General features: G+C 40.1%; 1 protein-coding gene across 12 annotated transcripts in view; it reads left to right on the forward strand.

The window, feature by feature from the left end:
- The window catches only part of neo1a (neogenin 1a), a 180,151-nt gene extending 166,262 nt beyond the window's left edge, over nt 1-13,889 (forward strand). For 2 of the 12 annotated variants that reach the window (XM_079598733.1, XM_079598739.1), the window contains exons 17-29: nt 624-856; nt 957-1,095; nt 2,157-2,264; nt 3,495-3,689; nt 4,578-4,610; nt 5,000-5,059; nt 6,718-6,856; nt 6,980-7,215; nt 8,121-8,213; nt 8,772-8,930; nt 9,920-10,168; nt 11,123-11,247; nt 12,128-13,879. In XM_079598733.1, the coding sequence (XP_079454859.1) occupies nt 624-856; nt 957-1,095; nt 2,157-2,264; nt 3,495-3,689; nt 4,578-4,610; nt 5,000-5,059; nt 6,718-6,856; nt 6,980-7,215; nt 8,121-8,213; nt 8,772-8,930; nt 9,920-10,168; nt 11,123-11,247; nt 12,128-12,211 (1,853 nt within the window). In that variant the 3' untranslated portion in view covers nt 12,212-13,879. Of the gene's footprint in view, nt 1-623; nt 857-956; nt 1,096-2,156; nt 2,265-3,494; nt 3,690-4,577; nt 4,611-4,999; nt 5,060-6,717; nt 6,857-6,979; nt 7,216-8,120; nt 8,214-8,771; nt 8,931-9,919; nt 10,169-11,122; nt 11,248-12,030 lie in introns of all 12 variants that reach the window. The other 10 variants (XM_079598738.1, XM_079598744.1, XM_079598741.1 and 7 more) reach the window with 8 other exon arrangements.

Here is a 13,889-nt window from a genome sequence, read left to right on the forward strand (position 1 = left end):
AATATGTGTTACCTTTAATCCTGATAATTCAATAGATTTTCCAACCTTACAAGAAATATAAGGTGTAATAAATTTTGTTACGATACAAACGTGTGCTTTATAAACCAGTCTTTCAAATCTAAACAATAGATTTATCTGAAGAATCATACAGGTTTAGATTGACATGAGGGTGAAAAATGAAAAATATTAGTAGACAAAACCTCCATTAAACGGTTGTGAAAGTTACATGTGTACTAGGACCTTTATCCAAACACTAAGTCTATCCCTCACAGCCTTTTTTTTTTTTTAAAGATTGATCGTTTTCCTTCTGTATTTGTAATGTAGATGCTAGTGAACCGAGCTGATGTAGTTCCTTGACTCATTGTAGATGTAGTTCTCTGTAGCTCTGGATGGTCTCTTGATATCCTGTTCTAATACAATATTTTCTCTCTTTCTCCCTTTCCCAATCCCACCTCCACATTCCTCCCCTCCTCACTCCCATTTTAACCCATTAACCCGTTCTCCCGCTTCGTTACGTGTCTCCCGTCCTAAAACCCCTTCCCCTTGCACACGTAATCGTGCTCACTTTTTCCGCCTTTCACCTTTTTATTTTTTCCATTGGACATTGTGTAATTTGCTTGCAGACCCCATAGACCCTGATGTTGATTTGTACGAACTTTTCCATGCTCCATACACTCCAGTACCAGAACCTTTACCCATGCTGCCTCCTGTGGGCGTTCAGGCGTCCGTTCTGAGCCACGACAACATCAAAGTCACATGGGCGGACAACTCTCTGCCCAAGAACCAGAAGATCACAGATGCGCGCTATTACACGGTGCGCTGGAAGACCAACATACCTGCAAACACAAAGTTTAAGGTATGGTTACCAGAATCCAGGCTGCTCACAGCATCAACCTGTAGGAGAAGGTGGATCATTTGTGGTTGTTACACCCCTGACATTGATTTATTAATTTTAGGTGGCTAATACCACCACACTTACTCACACGGTGGTGGGTCTTAAGCCCAACACTTTGTACGAGTTCTCGGTCATGGTGACGAAGGCCCGGAGGACCAGCACCTGGAGCATGACTGCACATGGGACAACTTTTGAAACAAGTAAGTACTCTACATTGGGTAGTTTGCGGCATTAACGTGGCAATTGTGTTGCATGGTCATGTGACTGAATACTAATCAATTTGTAAGAGTGTCTATGAGTGTCTGGGTTAGTTCACACAAAAATTTAAATTCTGTCATTAATTACTCTCCCTCATGTCGTCGCAAACCTCTAAGACTTTCGTTCATCTTCTGATCACAAATGAAAATCTTTTTGATTTAATCTGAGAGCTTTCTGTCCCTCCATTGACAGTTTGCGCAACTACCAGTTTGACGCTTCAAAAAGTTCATAAAGAGATCGTAAAACTAATCCAAATGAATTTTAGTTGAGTCCAAATTCTCTGAAGATACATGATGGCTTTATATGATAACATATTTAATTAAGTCTTTTACCTCACTTGTTTAGCTTAACCTCACTTGTTTGACTTACGAGAACAAACCTCATTGGTTCTTGCTGAAGCTCAAACGTGATGCGTAACACGAGAATTAACCTCTCGTAAATTTGTTCATCAAATAAAGGGATCGTGTGTCTTCAGAAAATTTTGACTAAATAGCATAATCTCTTTATGAACTTTTTGAAGAGTCAAAGTGGTAGTTGCGTAAACTGTCAATGGAAGCTCTCAGATTTCATCAAAAAGATCTTCATCTGTGATCAGAAGATGAACAGAGTCTTACGGGTTTGGAACGCCATGAGGGTGAGTAATTAATGACAGATTTTTAATTTTTGCGCTTCTAATGGTGAAAATTATGTCACGCGGTCAGTGTGCAGACCGTTGAGAAACACGAAGTATACCTTGCGCTTTAGAAATGAACTCTTTGCGTTCATTTTAACTTTATATCGTTTTAAATAACGTGCATGACATTTTCAAGAGAAGATTTAGTTTAATAACCCATCAAGTAAAAAGTAATAACTATAAGCTGATTTTTGGCAGTTTTGTTGTGCATGTAAACGCACTTAATGAGCAAATGAAGTTCATAAAGTTCAAATGAACTTTGAAATAAACATCAAGTGTGAGGGAATTTCTCTATTTTTAGTCTTGAATCATTTTTGTCTTTCTCCCCAGTCCCAAGTTCTGCACCTAAAGATGTGACCGTAGTGAGCAAAGAGGGACGACCACGAACCATCATTGTCAACTGGCAGCCGCCTTCAGAAGCCAATGGCAAGATCACAGGTGACAATGTTATTAAAAATTTAGCACCGGTTATAGACAGTGACAGTTTATTTAGCCTTAAACCACAGTCACACTAGACTTTGAACACGCAAAAGTGTCTCTTTTGACTGCGGTGTCTCTTTTGAAACCATTATTCAACATATACATCCAAAATATAAAAATATGCAGTTTACTCAACTTTACTGCAATCCTGCAGATTTAAAGTTTGCTTCAGCAAAGAGGTCACTGTGTGACGTATCAGTCTTTTATTGGCACACGTCTTCACATGATACAAAATTCACCAACTTTAAAGGTACACTGTGTAGTTTTTTAAGTAATTTATTAGCTAAAATCAATGTCTTTATTCATAAATACGTCCTCATTGGTGTAAAATTACCTCTGCCAATGATCCGACTTATCCTCGTAAGCGAAGAATTTCGTATCTTTATTTACATGGGACGGTTAAGTCCACGGAGGTTTCCATGTCGTTCCTCCATCTTGAAAAACTATAATAGCAGAGAGGGACAAAAAGCACTAGCCTACCTCAACCCGTTTCCACAACACGTTTTCGTTCAGAGCCAGCGTCACGTGACTGATACGGACAAGGAGATCAGTGAGAGGCGCTTGTCACTGTCCTGGCAAATTTGAAAGGCTGCACTGCACGGTACTTCATAATGCAGGATCATACCACAGGAGAAGGAATCCTCGTCGCCAAAAAAAACTAAAACTAGAAATTAAAAGGAAACGTGACCGGCGAATTAAAAAAACGAGGGTAAATATCGGGAAGAGCAAATGAAGGAGAAAGACTTTGAAAGGGACTGCTTTCGTCTCGACAGGTAAGTCAATGTTACGGTCTAATTTACAAGCTTTTTTCATTGCTTGGTTGTGTAATTCATTATATAGGCAGCATAACAGTAGAACATGTACAGTTAAACTCGATGAAGTGCTATTGTGTCATAGCTTCTAGGTACATAACGTCTACCATAGTTGCAAAACGCGTTTGAAAAAGCGAGGCGCTAGAGAGCACTATTCGTTTGAATGCAAAATACAATTTCACCGCTAGATGGGAGAAATTCCTACACAGTGTACCTTTAAACTTAAGAACACATTGAAATGTGTGTGAGCCTGCATTTCTCGTCTGCATTTGTATCCCGTGAATGGAAGAGTGAATAAAAAAAAGGTGTTTTGTGACTGACCACCACTTATAATCATCTACAACATGCCTCTGTATCGCTTTCTCTGCCTTCCCAGGTTACATCATTTATTACAGCACTGATGTGAATGCAGAGGTTCATGATTGGGTCATTGAACCAGTAGTGGGAAACAGGCTGACCCATCAAATTCAGGAGCTGACCCTCGATACCACCTACTACTTCAAGATCCAGGCGCGTAACTCCAAGGGAATGGGTCCCATGTCTGAAGCTGTCCAGTTTCGCACTCCTAAAGGTAAACCAGCTGATTCACAGAGACAGTTTTCATCTGATGAATGAGAACAATCACTGCTGCCTGATGAAAAGACCAGCATATGTAGGGATATGAATCCCAAGATACAATGGGATTCTGGTGTAACCGCCGGGCTTCATATTATGTGGCTTAACCACCAGAAGAGACCAACTAGCAAAACACAATAAACTAGCCTAACCCAAGAGTGTATCAACATGGAAATTAATGCTGTTCTTTTCAGCAGGGTTGGGTTGCTAACTCTTTCCCCGACAGCGTTTTTGAAAACCTTTTTTAAACAAAAAACGGTTTTATTCTAGCTTCATGCATTTCTTTCTATCAACATTTGTGTCATTTTCATAAAAAAGCAACATTTTGAGCAAAAAGCTGAGAAAATCGTGTGTTTGTCAAAGACTACATCCGTATCGGATTCAGAACGATGATCAAAACACAGATTAGATCGAGTCCTTCAACACCCCCAAAGCTTCACAGTCCTGTAGCTCGTCCTGGGTCGACATTTCATTCAGTAACATTAGGCAGTTTTGATTTATATGCCGTTTAGTGTTGAAGATCGCGTTATTTTACATATGCATCTGCTTACATATGCTATTGCTTGTTTCTTCTTCTTCTTTGCATGTATTTTGATAAGGAGATTCAGTACTCTTTCAGAAGATGCGTAATAGCGCCCCCTACCATATAAAAATGAAAACATGGAAAGCCGAAAATTTCCGTCAATGGCGGGGAAAGAGTTCATTTTTAATTTTGTACGCTATTTTTTACCTAATCTCAAGCTTAACCCTTTGCGTACCCTGACCTCACTGATCTTTCATGCTTAGCTCTGACTGCACGCCTCTCTCCCTCTAACTTGTCTCTTCTCCTGCTTTGCCATGCTAGCCGAACCCTCTGACAAAATGGCTAATGACCAAGGTAATTGCTCTCTCTTCTCTTATTCCACTAATGTCCTCAAATAGAAGTGAGCAGCATGTTTTCCCTGCCCACTGAAATTCATCAGCAGTCACAGAAAGATCCAGTCGGTGTATAGTTGGAAAGCATCTTATTTGCCTGCCTGACTGCCGTTTACTAAGAGTTTATCAGTAGGATGCACGTGGCTACACCTTCATACTACTAACAGTCTTTCCCCAAAGCAAGTTTTTCTCAAAAGATGAGCGTCATGCTCTTCTCAGAAGTACAGCTGGTGGTTTATCTGTTTAAGCTGCATGTTATTTTACCAATGGATTGAACACGACTTTAAACTTTATGCGAGAGTTGTAGATTCCTGTGCCACTTGTCAATTATTCTTATTTGAACTCTTGTAGCTTCAGGACCAGTGAAACCAGGAAGACCCTCATCATCAGATCAAGGCTTTGGATCGGGTGGTAATTTCTGTTTTTTTTATGTTTCCAAAAAGACACACTGGAAGTAACCTAGCAATGACTTAACAATGATGTAGCATTGCAACAATCAAGAACACGGCTTTGTACTATACCTAGTATCACCTAGTAATACTATAACAACCACCCACTAGTCCCTTAACAACGCCCTTGCAACTACCTAGCAATATCATATTAACATCCGACCAAACACCTAGCAACCACTTAACAATGCCATAACACCTGCCTAGTAGTCCCTAGCAACCACCCACAACAACTTAGCAACACCTTAATACCAACCGAGCAACCCTTTATTTACTAAACACCCTAACAACATCGTAGGAGTGCCTTTCAACCACCTTATCAACAACATATAAACACCTTACAACAGCTTAGCAATGCCATAGCAAACTCCATTCAGTCCCTAGCAACCACCCAAAACAACCTAGCAACACCTTAACAATGACCTAGCAACACCCTAGCGCCATCTTGTAATCATCTAACACCAACATATTAACACTCTAGCTGCGCCTTGTAACCACCTACCAATGCTCAGAAAACACATATTTCCAGCTTAGCATTGCCCCAGCAATCATCAAGCAAATGCCATAGAAACCTCCCGGTAGGCCATAGCAACCAAATCAATAACCTAGCAACACCTACATAGCAAGGTAGCAACCACCACATAGCAACACCATAGCAGCATCTTACAATTGCCTGCCAACAACATACTAACAGATTAGCAACCACTCAGTTGCGCCCAACAACCTAGCAACTCCTTAATAACAACCTAGCTACCACCTAGCAATGCCTTATTAACAACATACTTGCATACAACATGCTAACACTCTAGCGACCACTCGGTACCCCCCAACAACCTAGCAACACCTCAATAGCACTTAGTAACACCCTAGCAATGCCATGCAACCACCTAACAAAGCTCATCAACAGTATATTATTAATCCAGTAAACACCTAGCTTAACAGTGTCCTATCAATCACTCAATAATGCCATAACTACCACCCAATAGTCCCTATCAACCGAAAAAACACATAGCAATTTAACATAGCATAGCAGCTTTGTAATTCCATAGCAATCACACAGTAGTCCAACAACCTAGCAACACCTTAACAACCTAGCTACTACCAAGCAATGCCCTATCAACATCATATTAACACCCTCCCAAACACCTTGCAACAGTTTAGCGATGCCATCCCTTAGTCTTTAGCAACCACCCACAACAACCTAGCAACACCTTAGTAGCACCATAGCAATGCCATGCAACCACCTAGCAATGCTCATCAATAGTATATTGATAGCCTAGAAAACACCTAGCTTCGCAGTGCCCCACCAATCAACTAGCAATGTTACACTAGTCCCTAACAACAACTCTAGCAACCACTTAGCAGTGCCTTGCAACCACCTAGCAATGCCTTATCAACTACATTGTACCACCCTTTGTAAACACTTAATAGCTTACCAACACCTTAGCAACCACATAGCAATACTCAACCAACTCCCTCTCAGTTTCTGTCTGTCAGGCTATTCTGTCATAAACATTCAAGGCTTTATAAACTTTCAGGCAAAAATTTGACAGCAACAGTTTGCCTTGATACATTTTCTTTTTCTTATAACGTTGTAACCACAGATATTCCATGTTTCAGGGAAACCAGACATGTCTGGCACTGGTGATAACCACATCCTGGTTATTGTCATCATTGTGTCCGTGGGAGCGTTTACCATCATTGTGGTGGTGGTTGGCGCCTTCCTGTGTACACGCCGTACCACAACACAGCAGAAGAAGTAAGTTCCTCACAAAGTTCAAGTTCAGATCTCAGATGATGAGCAGTCCTAATCCTCAGTCCTGGCGTAAGGGTAAATGTGTTTGCCACAACCTTCCCTCAAACTCTTTGATATGATCTCCAGGAAACGTGCAGCCTGCAAGTCCGCCAATGGATCCCACAAGTATAAGGGCAACTCCAAAGATCTGAAGCCACCAGACCTCTGGATCCATCATGAACGTTTGGAGCTAAAACCTATTGACAAATCGCCCGAAACCAATCCAGTAATGACCGACACGCCAATCCCCCGATCCTCCCAAGACATCACACCGAATGACGGCTCCATGGATCCTATGCTCCAGAGACGTAACTCGTACCGTGGTAAGAACTGTGATTTAAAGACCCCATGAAATCAAAAAGCTTTTTGTCTGTTAAGGCCGTCTATGTAGACCTTATATGGCGGAGTAATAAGCTAGCAGCCATGTTTCCACGTTTTTGCGGTAGCACTGTATATTTCTATGGCTTTGCTATCGAAGAGTTACTTAGCTGGTAAAGTGGATCCGAGCGGTTCATTCATAAATATGTAAGATCTTACCTTCATGCTGTGGAAATACAAACCGGAAGACTGAACACTATGAGTGCAATGCTGAAAAGGGGCGGGAGCTACATAAGGTCTATACTAGAAAACTCCCAAACTTCTATACATTTTTGATGTACTTATTGTATTGCTCTTCTGGAAAAATGGACCCACCGCACCAACACCAGGTCGCAAACCATTGTTTTGCGACGCTGTGGTGTAAACTTAAGGATATTGGCTATTTAAAAAAAGACCCAACTTCCGGTTTCATTTGGAAATACATCAACACAGTAAAGAAACGTCTAACAATTTCATGGGGTCTTTAAACCACCTTCACCTGCTGCATCATCCATGACATCATTCCAGCTGCTGCTTCTGATGGATGCTTCAATGTCATGTCTTCTATTTGTCATTATTGCTTGAGATTGGCATGTTCTTTGCTTAAATGGAAAAAAAAACGTGCAGCCTTTTTTCTTTTGTTTTCGTGGCATGAATGGTGATATCCATCTGCTGCTGCCTACTCCTACAGCTCTCTGATGTGTGTGTTTACACTGCCCTCTAATGGACAAACAATAGAGTCTCACTGCATTAGTGGAAACACCACATGATCTTGCCAACTTACTCTAGGAAGTCAGCTGGTAGTCTTCACAGGGCTCTTGTATTGGGAGCCTGTCTCAATCTGATTAGCTGGTCGCTGTCTGATTTGCAGGCCATGAATCAGAGGACAGCATGTCTACACTGGCAGGCCGTCGGGGAATGAGACCTAAAATGATGATGCCCTTTGATGCACAACCCCCTCAGCGTAAGTGTATTATCCTGAACCAGGGACCGGACCCCTTTTCTTTCAGTTAGGATATTAAACAGTTTATGCTCTTTAGAATAACACATAGTCCTCAAACAAGGTTCCCTGAGTTCATTATTGTAGTTGTAGGCCAAAAAAACATACTCTACTCAAGTACATGGATGCAAGTGTCTTTAGCTGTTGTTGCATTTCAAAATGCATCAACTGCTATGATGGCCAAGCAACAGTTTATTGCTCACCAAATTAAAGTTATTTTAACTTTCTACATGTTTATAGTTAACTACCTGAATAAAAACAGGTAACTTTGAGTACAGAGGTTTCCGAGCACCACGGAACGAGAATGAGTTAACCAAGCATTTGCGTCTGCATTTGTCTAGACTAGAGTATGTTTCTAGTCTTACAATAATTCTTTAACCTAGCAACATAGCATGTCTTTCAGTCTCTGTAGTTCTTTGTTTGCATGAGCAGATGTTATAGATGCACCATGCTCGCCATAATCTCATAGCCTTGTGTGCGAGGTCTAAACCATGGCGCTTTATTATGTGTGTCCGTTCGCAGCTGTGATTAGTGCTCACCCCATCCATTCCCTCGATAACCATCACCATCATTATCACTTGGGCAGCCTGGCCTCGCCGACACGCAGCTATCTCCACCACCAGAGCAGCACACGGTCCATCGCCACCCCCATCTCTCATCTAGACAGGGCAGAGTCCACAGGTGAGAGTGCATTAGTGGGCCTTTGTGAAAGGAACACTCCACTTTTTTGGGGAAATACCGGTAGGCTCATTTTCCAACTCCCCTAGAGTTAACCAGTTGAGTTTTACCGTTTTCGAATCCATTCAGCTGATCTCTGGGTCTGGCGGTAGCACTTTTAGCATAGCTTAGCATCTGAATCAATGATCTATGCTAAGCTATGCTAAAAGTGCTACCGCCAGACCCGGAGATCGGCTTAATGGATTCGAAAACGGTAAAACTCAACTGTTTAACTCTAGGGGAGTTGGAAAATGAGCCTATTTCCCCAAAAAATTGGAGTGTTCCTTTAAGGCCATAAGTCCACGTTGAGTCTCTCCATATGAAGCTGGAATATGTTCTTCTTTCCTCTCAAAATGGAGGTATACTTGGTTGGTGACCGAAGTATTGTAGTGAAACTTTCCATATCTCTTCACTTCCTTCTTTATCTCTATATGTGAACATACCTCCTTCTTCAGCACTTGCTTTAGATGGGTAAAAGCTTTATAACATTTGTATAACTTATCATATTCCCTCCAGCTGAAACCAACTTAAAGTGGTAGCTGGTATTACATGTGTTTTAGCTGGTTTAAGTGGGTCATTCACTGGTTGTTCTAGATGGTTGACCAATTTGAAGGCAACATGAAATTAAAAGTTACCCTGTTTACTTTCTTGAAGTCTACATGGAATTAAGATTCTGAACTGTTTTCTAAATGTTATTGATCTTGTTGAGTACAATTCATTTAATCAAAATGTAAAAACTCTGATCTTCTGGTCAAATGGCAGACTTCTTTATGGTGTCGTATACCATACTTATTAAATAATTTAGCCCCTTTTAATTTCTTGTTTCACTAATGCGTTAAATTTGTTGCGGATTCATGTTGACTTTAAGCAGGCTTTCTTAATGATGTCAGTCTTTAAGGTTGCTCACATGCAAAACCTCACATGTGCTGACCCAGGTGCTGTTGTAATTACAGAGTCTGTAAGGAACACCCCTAGTGCCGACCTGCTCCCTCCGTCTGGACAGCCCTCTTGTACCACTGACCTTTCAGAGACAGACATTAGCTACCACAGCTCAGTCACTGAGGAGGACCCAGCTTTCGCCACGCCCACAGCACACGTTCGTCCCACACACCCACTCAAGAGTTTTGCAGTGCCGGCCGTCCCAGCTCACCCCATGTATGACTCGGCAGCATTGCCTAGCACTCCATTGCTGTCTCAGACAGGTAACTATCCTTTAGATATGTACATCTATCTTGGGTGATCCAATCTGCAGTGTCTAAAATAATGGCATTTAACATATAAAAGATGTTTAACATAGTCAGGCACATTCATTGAAATGAAAGCTAATCTATTAGTAATCTTATTGGCAGAGTTAAAGGATATAGATATAAAATCTTATCATCATTAAGCTAAAAATATATATATACTTATATATGTTACTAACCAAGATTTATCCTATTCCAAGCTATAAAATGAAAGCATGTGTAGCATAAGTAATGTTTGTGGAATATTGAGCCTAAACGTTTAAAGTTAGAATATAATAGGACCCAGAATAGAACCTTGTGGGACGCCACAGTTTAGAGTTGCTGAATAGGAAGGAAAATTCCCAATACTGGTGGAAAAGCTCTGTCTTTAAATAGAAAACTAATTTATGCCAGTACCTTGTACAGTTGCAAGTACCAATAGTTGTCACACTCCAAATGAGCCTAACCGTATACAGTGTGAATATAATAGGACCCAGAATAGAACCTTGTGGGACGCCACAGTTTAGTGTTGCTGAATAGAAGGGCAAATTCCCAATACTGATGGAAAAGCTCTGTCTTTAAATAGAAAACTAATTTATACCAGTACCTTGTACAGTTACCAGTACCAATAGTTGTCACACTCATAATGAGCCTAACCGTATACAGTGTGAATATAATAGGACCCAGAATAGAACCTTGTGGGACGCCACAGTTTAGTGTTGCTGAATAGAAGGGCAAATTCCCAATACTGATGGAAAAGCTCTGTCTTTAAATAGAAAACTAATTTTTACCAGTACCTTGTACAGTTCCAATAGTTGTCACACTCCGAATGCTCTAAAAATAAATGCAACTTGTGCATCTTTATTATGAATAATGTAAAGTTTCAAGGTAATAAAGGAGAAAGACAGACACTGACTTGTGGGATTGTTTCAGGGCCTCACTCAGTTAAAACAGCCTCTATCGGTACATTGGGAAGGACGAGAACTCCTATGCCTGTCATAGTTCCAAGTGCACCGGATGGTTCAGAAGGCATCAGACTTCATGAAGATGCAGGGAGTGTGAGTACTTCTGCTTCTATAATGCTCTGTACTACAGAGGAATATCACTTGCTGTACAAACTTCCATGTATGTGATTTTTTTTTTTTTTTTTTAACAATACAACCATGTACACTTCTGCTTCTATAATGCTCTGGTTAGAAAACACCAGGAATATCACTGGTGATATATGATATATTATTATTATTTTATTTTTTCAACAAAACCATGTACACTTGAGTAATTTCTATTATTTTGGAATTTGGAATAAGCTTGTGATATAATTATTTCTGGTAAAGCCTGGGAGATTAAACTATAATAAATACAGTTTGATCATTTATACATTGGCAATACAATTTGTCTAAAAGATTAGAAATAAAGAGTTAAAGTTAGCCATCTGCTCCAAAAAAAGAAGAAGTGTTTTATCCAAATTATTATGATAGGGACATGCCAATGTATTGCATAATAGAAATGACTTACTCGCTACATTTTGCATTGCGTTCAAAGTATACATTTCATCATTATGCATCAAATCTTATGGCCTAGGAGTTTCGATACATATTGAATATATTTTTAAATGTACAATATAATGATAACATTTTAACATGTTTTTTTCTTTTCTCTCAAACCTTTACCTGCTTTCCCCTTTTAACGGCTGTATTTATTATCTGCGCATTGCAATTAATTTTGGAAATGTTGCTTGTATAAATGAATGCTGAATGATATAATGCCCCATACTACCGTACCCCTTCATCCATCTCCACGCATGCAACTGTGCTCTTTGATCTCCTGCTTTTCTTCTGCAGTACCATTGACCTTCCCCTATAAAACCCAATTCCCTCAAACCCCAGCTCACCCCCCCCCCACCCCACCCCCCGCATTAACCCTCTTCCTCTCCTTCAGAGTTACGAGACGGACGAGTTGACGGAGGAAATGGCCCATCTGGAGGGCTTAATGAAGGACCTAAACGCCATCACGACAGCCTGAGCACAATCCTCACAATAACACTAGACCTTCCCCGGCGCCACGGGGAGGACGTTCAGCCCGGAGGAGTTCTCAATCATTCGCTTAACGACGGAGAGTGAGATAGGAAAAAAAAAACAATGACGTTTTGGGATACCTTGCTTTCTCTCAGGAAGGAGAAACCCCCATCAAACGAGGACAGTGGACGTTCTGAGAAAGGACGTGGCGGTTACGTCAACGAGATGATTGCGATTTTTCTCTCGCCATCCTACGTAAATGTTTCCTTTTATTTTAGCGGAGACCGTTTTAAAAAGACACCATTTTATTATCCTACGAAAAAAGGAAAGCTACAATATGCTGGTGTACGTGTTGGTGCTTGTAAGGCACACTTTACAGTGTTTCATTTGTGTCTTTTTTTTTGTATGTTTTTGTATCTATATATATATATATTGCCCTCGTTCCAGTGAGGTGAACGTTGGACAACGTCCTTTTTATTTCTGCAAGGCATTTTGTATTAAGCATTTTGATTGATGTCTCTCTCTCTCTCTCTTTTGTATGTCATATAATGTGCCATGTCTTATTATTTTCTTAAACATGTTTTGTATTGTTTTATATGCATATACACTTATCAGTTTGTATATATGTTTAATACGGACTCATGTTGTCACCACAGTAAAGTTTTTTTGACCTCTCGTGACAGTGTCCGTTAAGTCAGAGACACGCTGCTTTTTATTTTATTTTTTATTTTTTTGCAGTCTGCAATGTCACTTCCCCTGCAACATTTTGCCTGTTTTTTAAATGGGAGTTCCCTTCAGATATGCCTTATATTAAATTTGTGTGGAATGGCAGACTGGGAAATGTTTATCACACGATATTCTGTAATGCTGAATCCAACGTAGACCTCCATCACACATCCTGGACTTGGTGCTGAAACTCAAAAACTTCAGGTTCTGATAAATGAATGAATTTGGTAGATTTGAAAGTGCTTTATATGGTTGATTTCCTCTTGCTGCATTGGAGCTTACACAAACTCAATGAATGAATGACATTCACTGTGAGATTTTACCGGCCACATTCTTGGCACTTGATGCAACCAGACTTTTATGCAGAACTCCCAGTGCTCATCTTTTATTTCCCATTATATTTCTTGTAATCGTTTCATATGAAGAACTTGTATAAAAATCTCAACCTGCGAGGCAAAAAAACCCCCCAACTGTTCCTACCCTGCTGGATATGGTTTTATTTTGTACTTTTACCCAAAGAAAATATGTAACAGCAATCATAATTTTGTTTTATGTCTCCTCAAACATTTTCTTGAATGTCGTTCGGACTGTAAGGAATTCTGGGTAAACTATAGGAACATGTTAAAAAGCTTGGTTAAAAACAATACAACCTATTTGGGTTAACCGATCAAGTTGTAGACAGTCAAACCTTTATTGCACTTTTTCAACAATTTCAAGAAAAAAAACTTTTACATATCCTGTGTTTTGAATATAAAGCTCTATTTGTGTAATGTAGTGTCATAGTTTAGCATAGGCAGCTGGTCTTATTTGTTCTTTTGCCTCTGGAATAATATTTGAGCGGCAGGTTTTACTGTGTTGCATATGCAGAATTATGTTGTTGCTTATTTCTGTACAAAGATCTTCTCGCTGTCTCTAGAAATACTCTGTGGCTTTTTAAAAAAATATTCTAAAAAAACAAT

The sequence above is a fragment of the Phoxinus phoxinus genome, assembly GCF_949152265.1.
Source record: "Phoxinus phoxinus genome assembly, chromosome: 2".
NCBI classification, from domain to species: domain Eukaryota; kingdom Metazoa; phylum Chordata; class Actinopteri; order Cypriniformes; family Leuciscidae; genus Phoxinus; species Phoxinus phoxinus.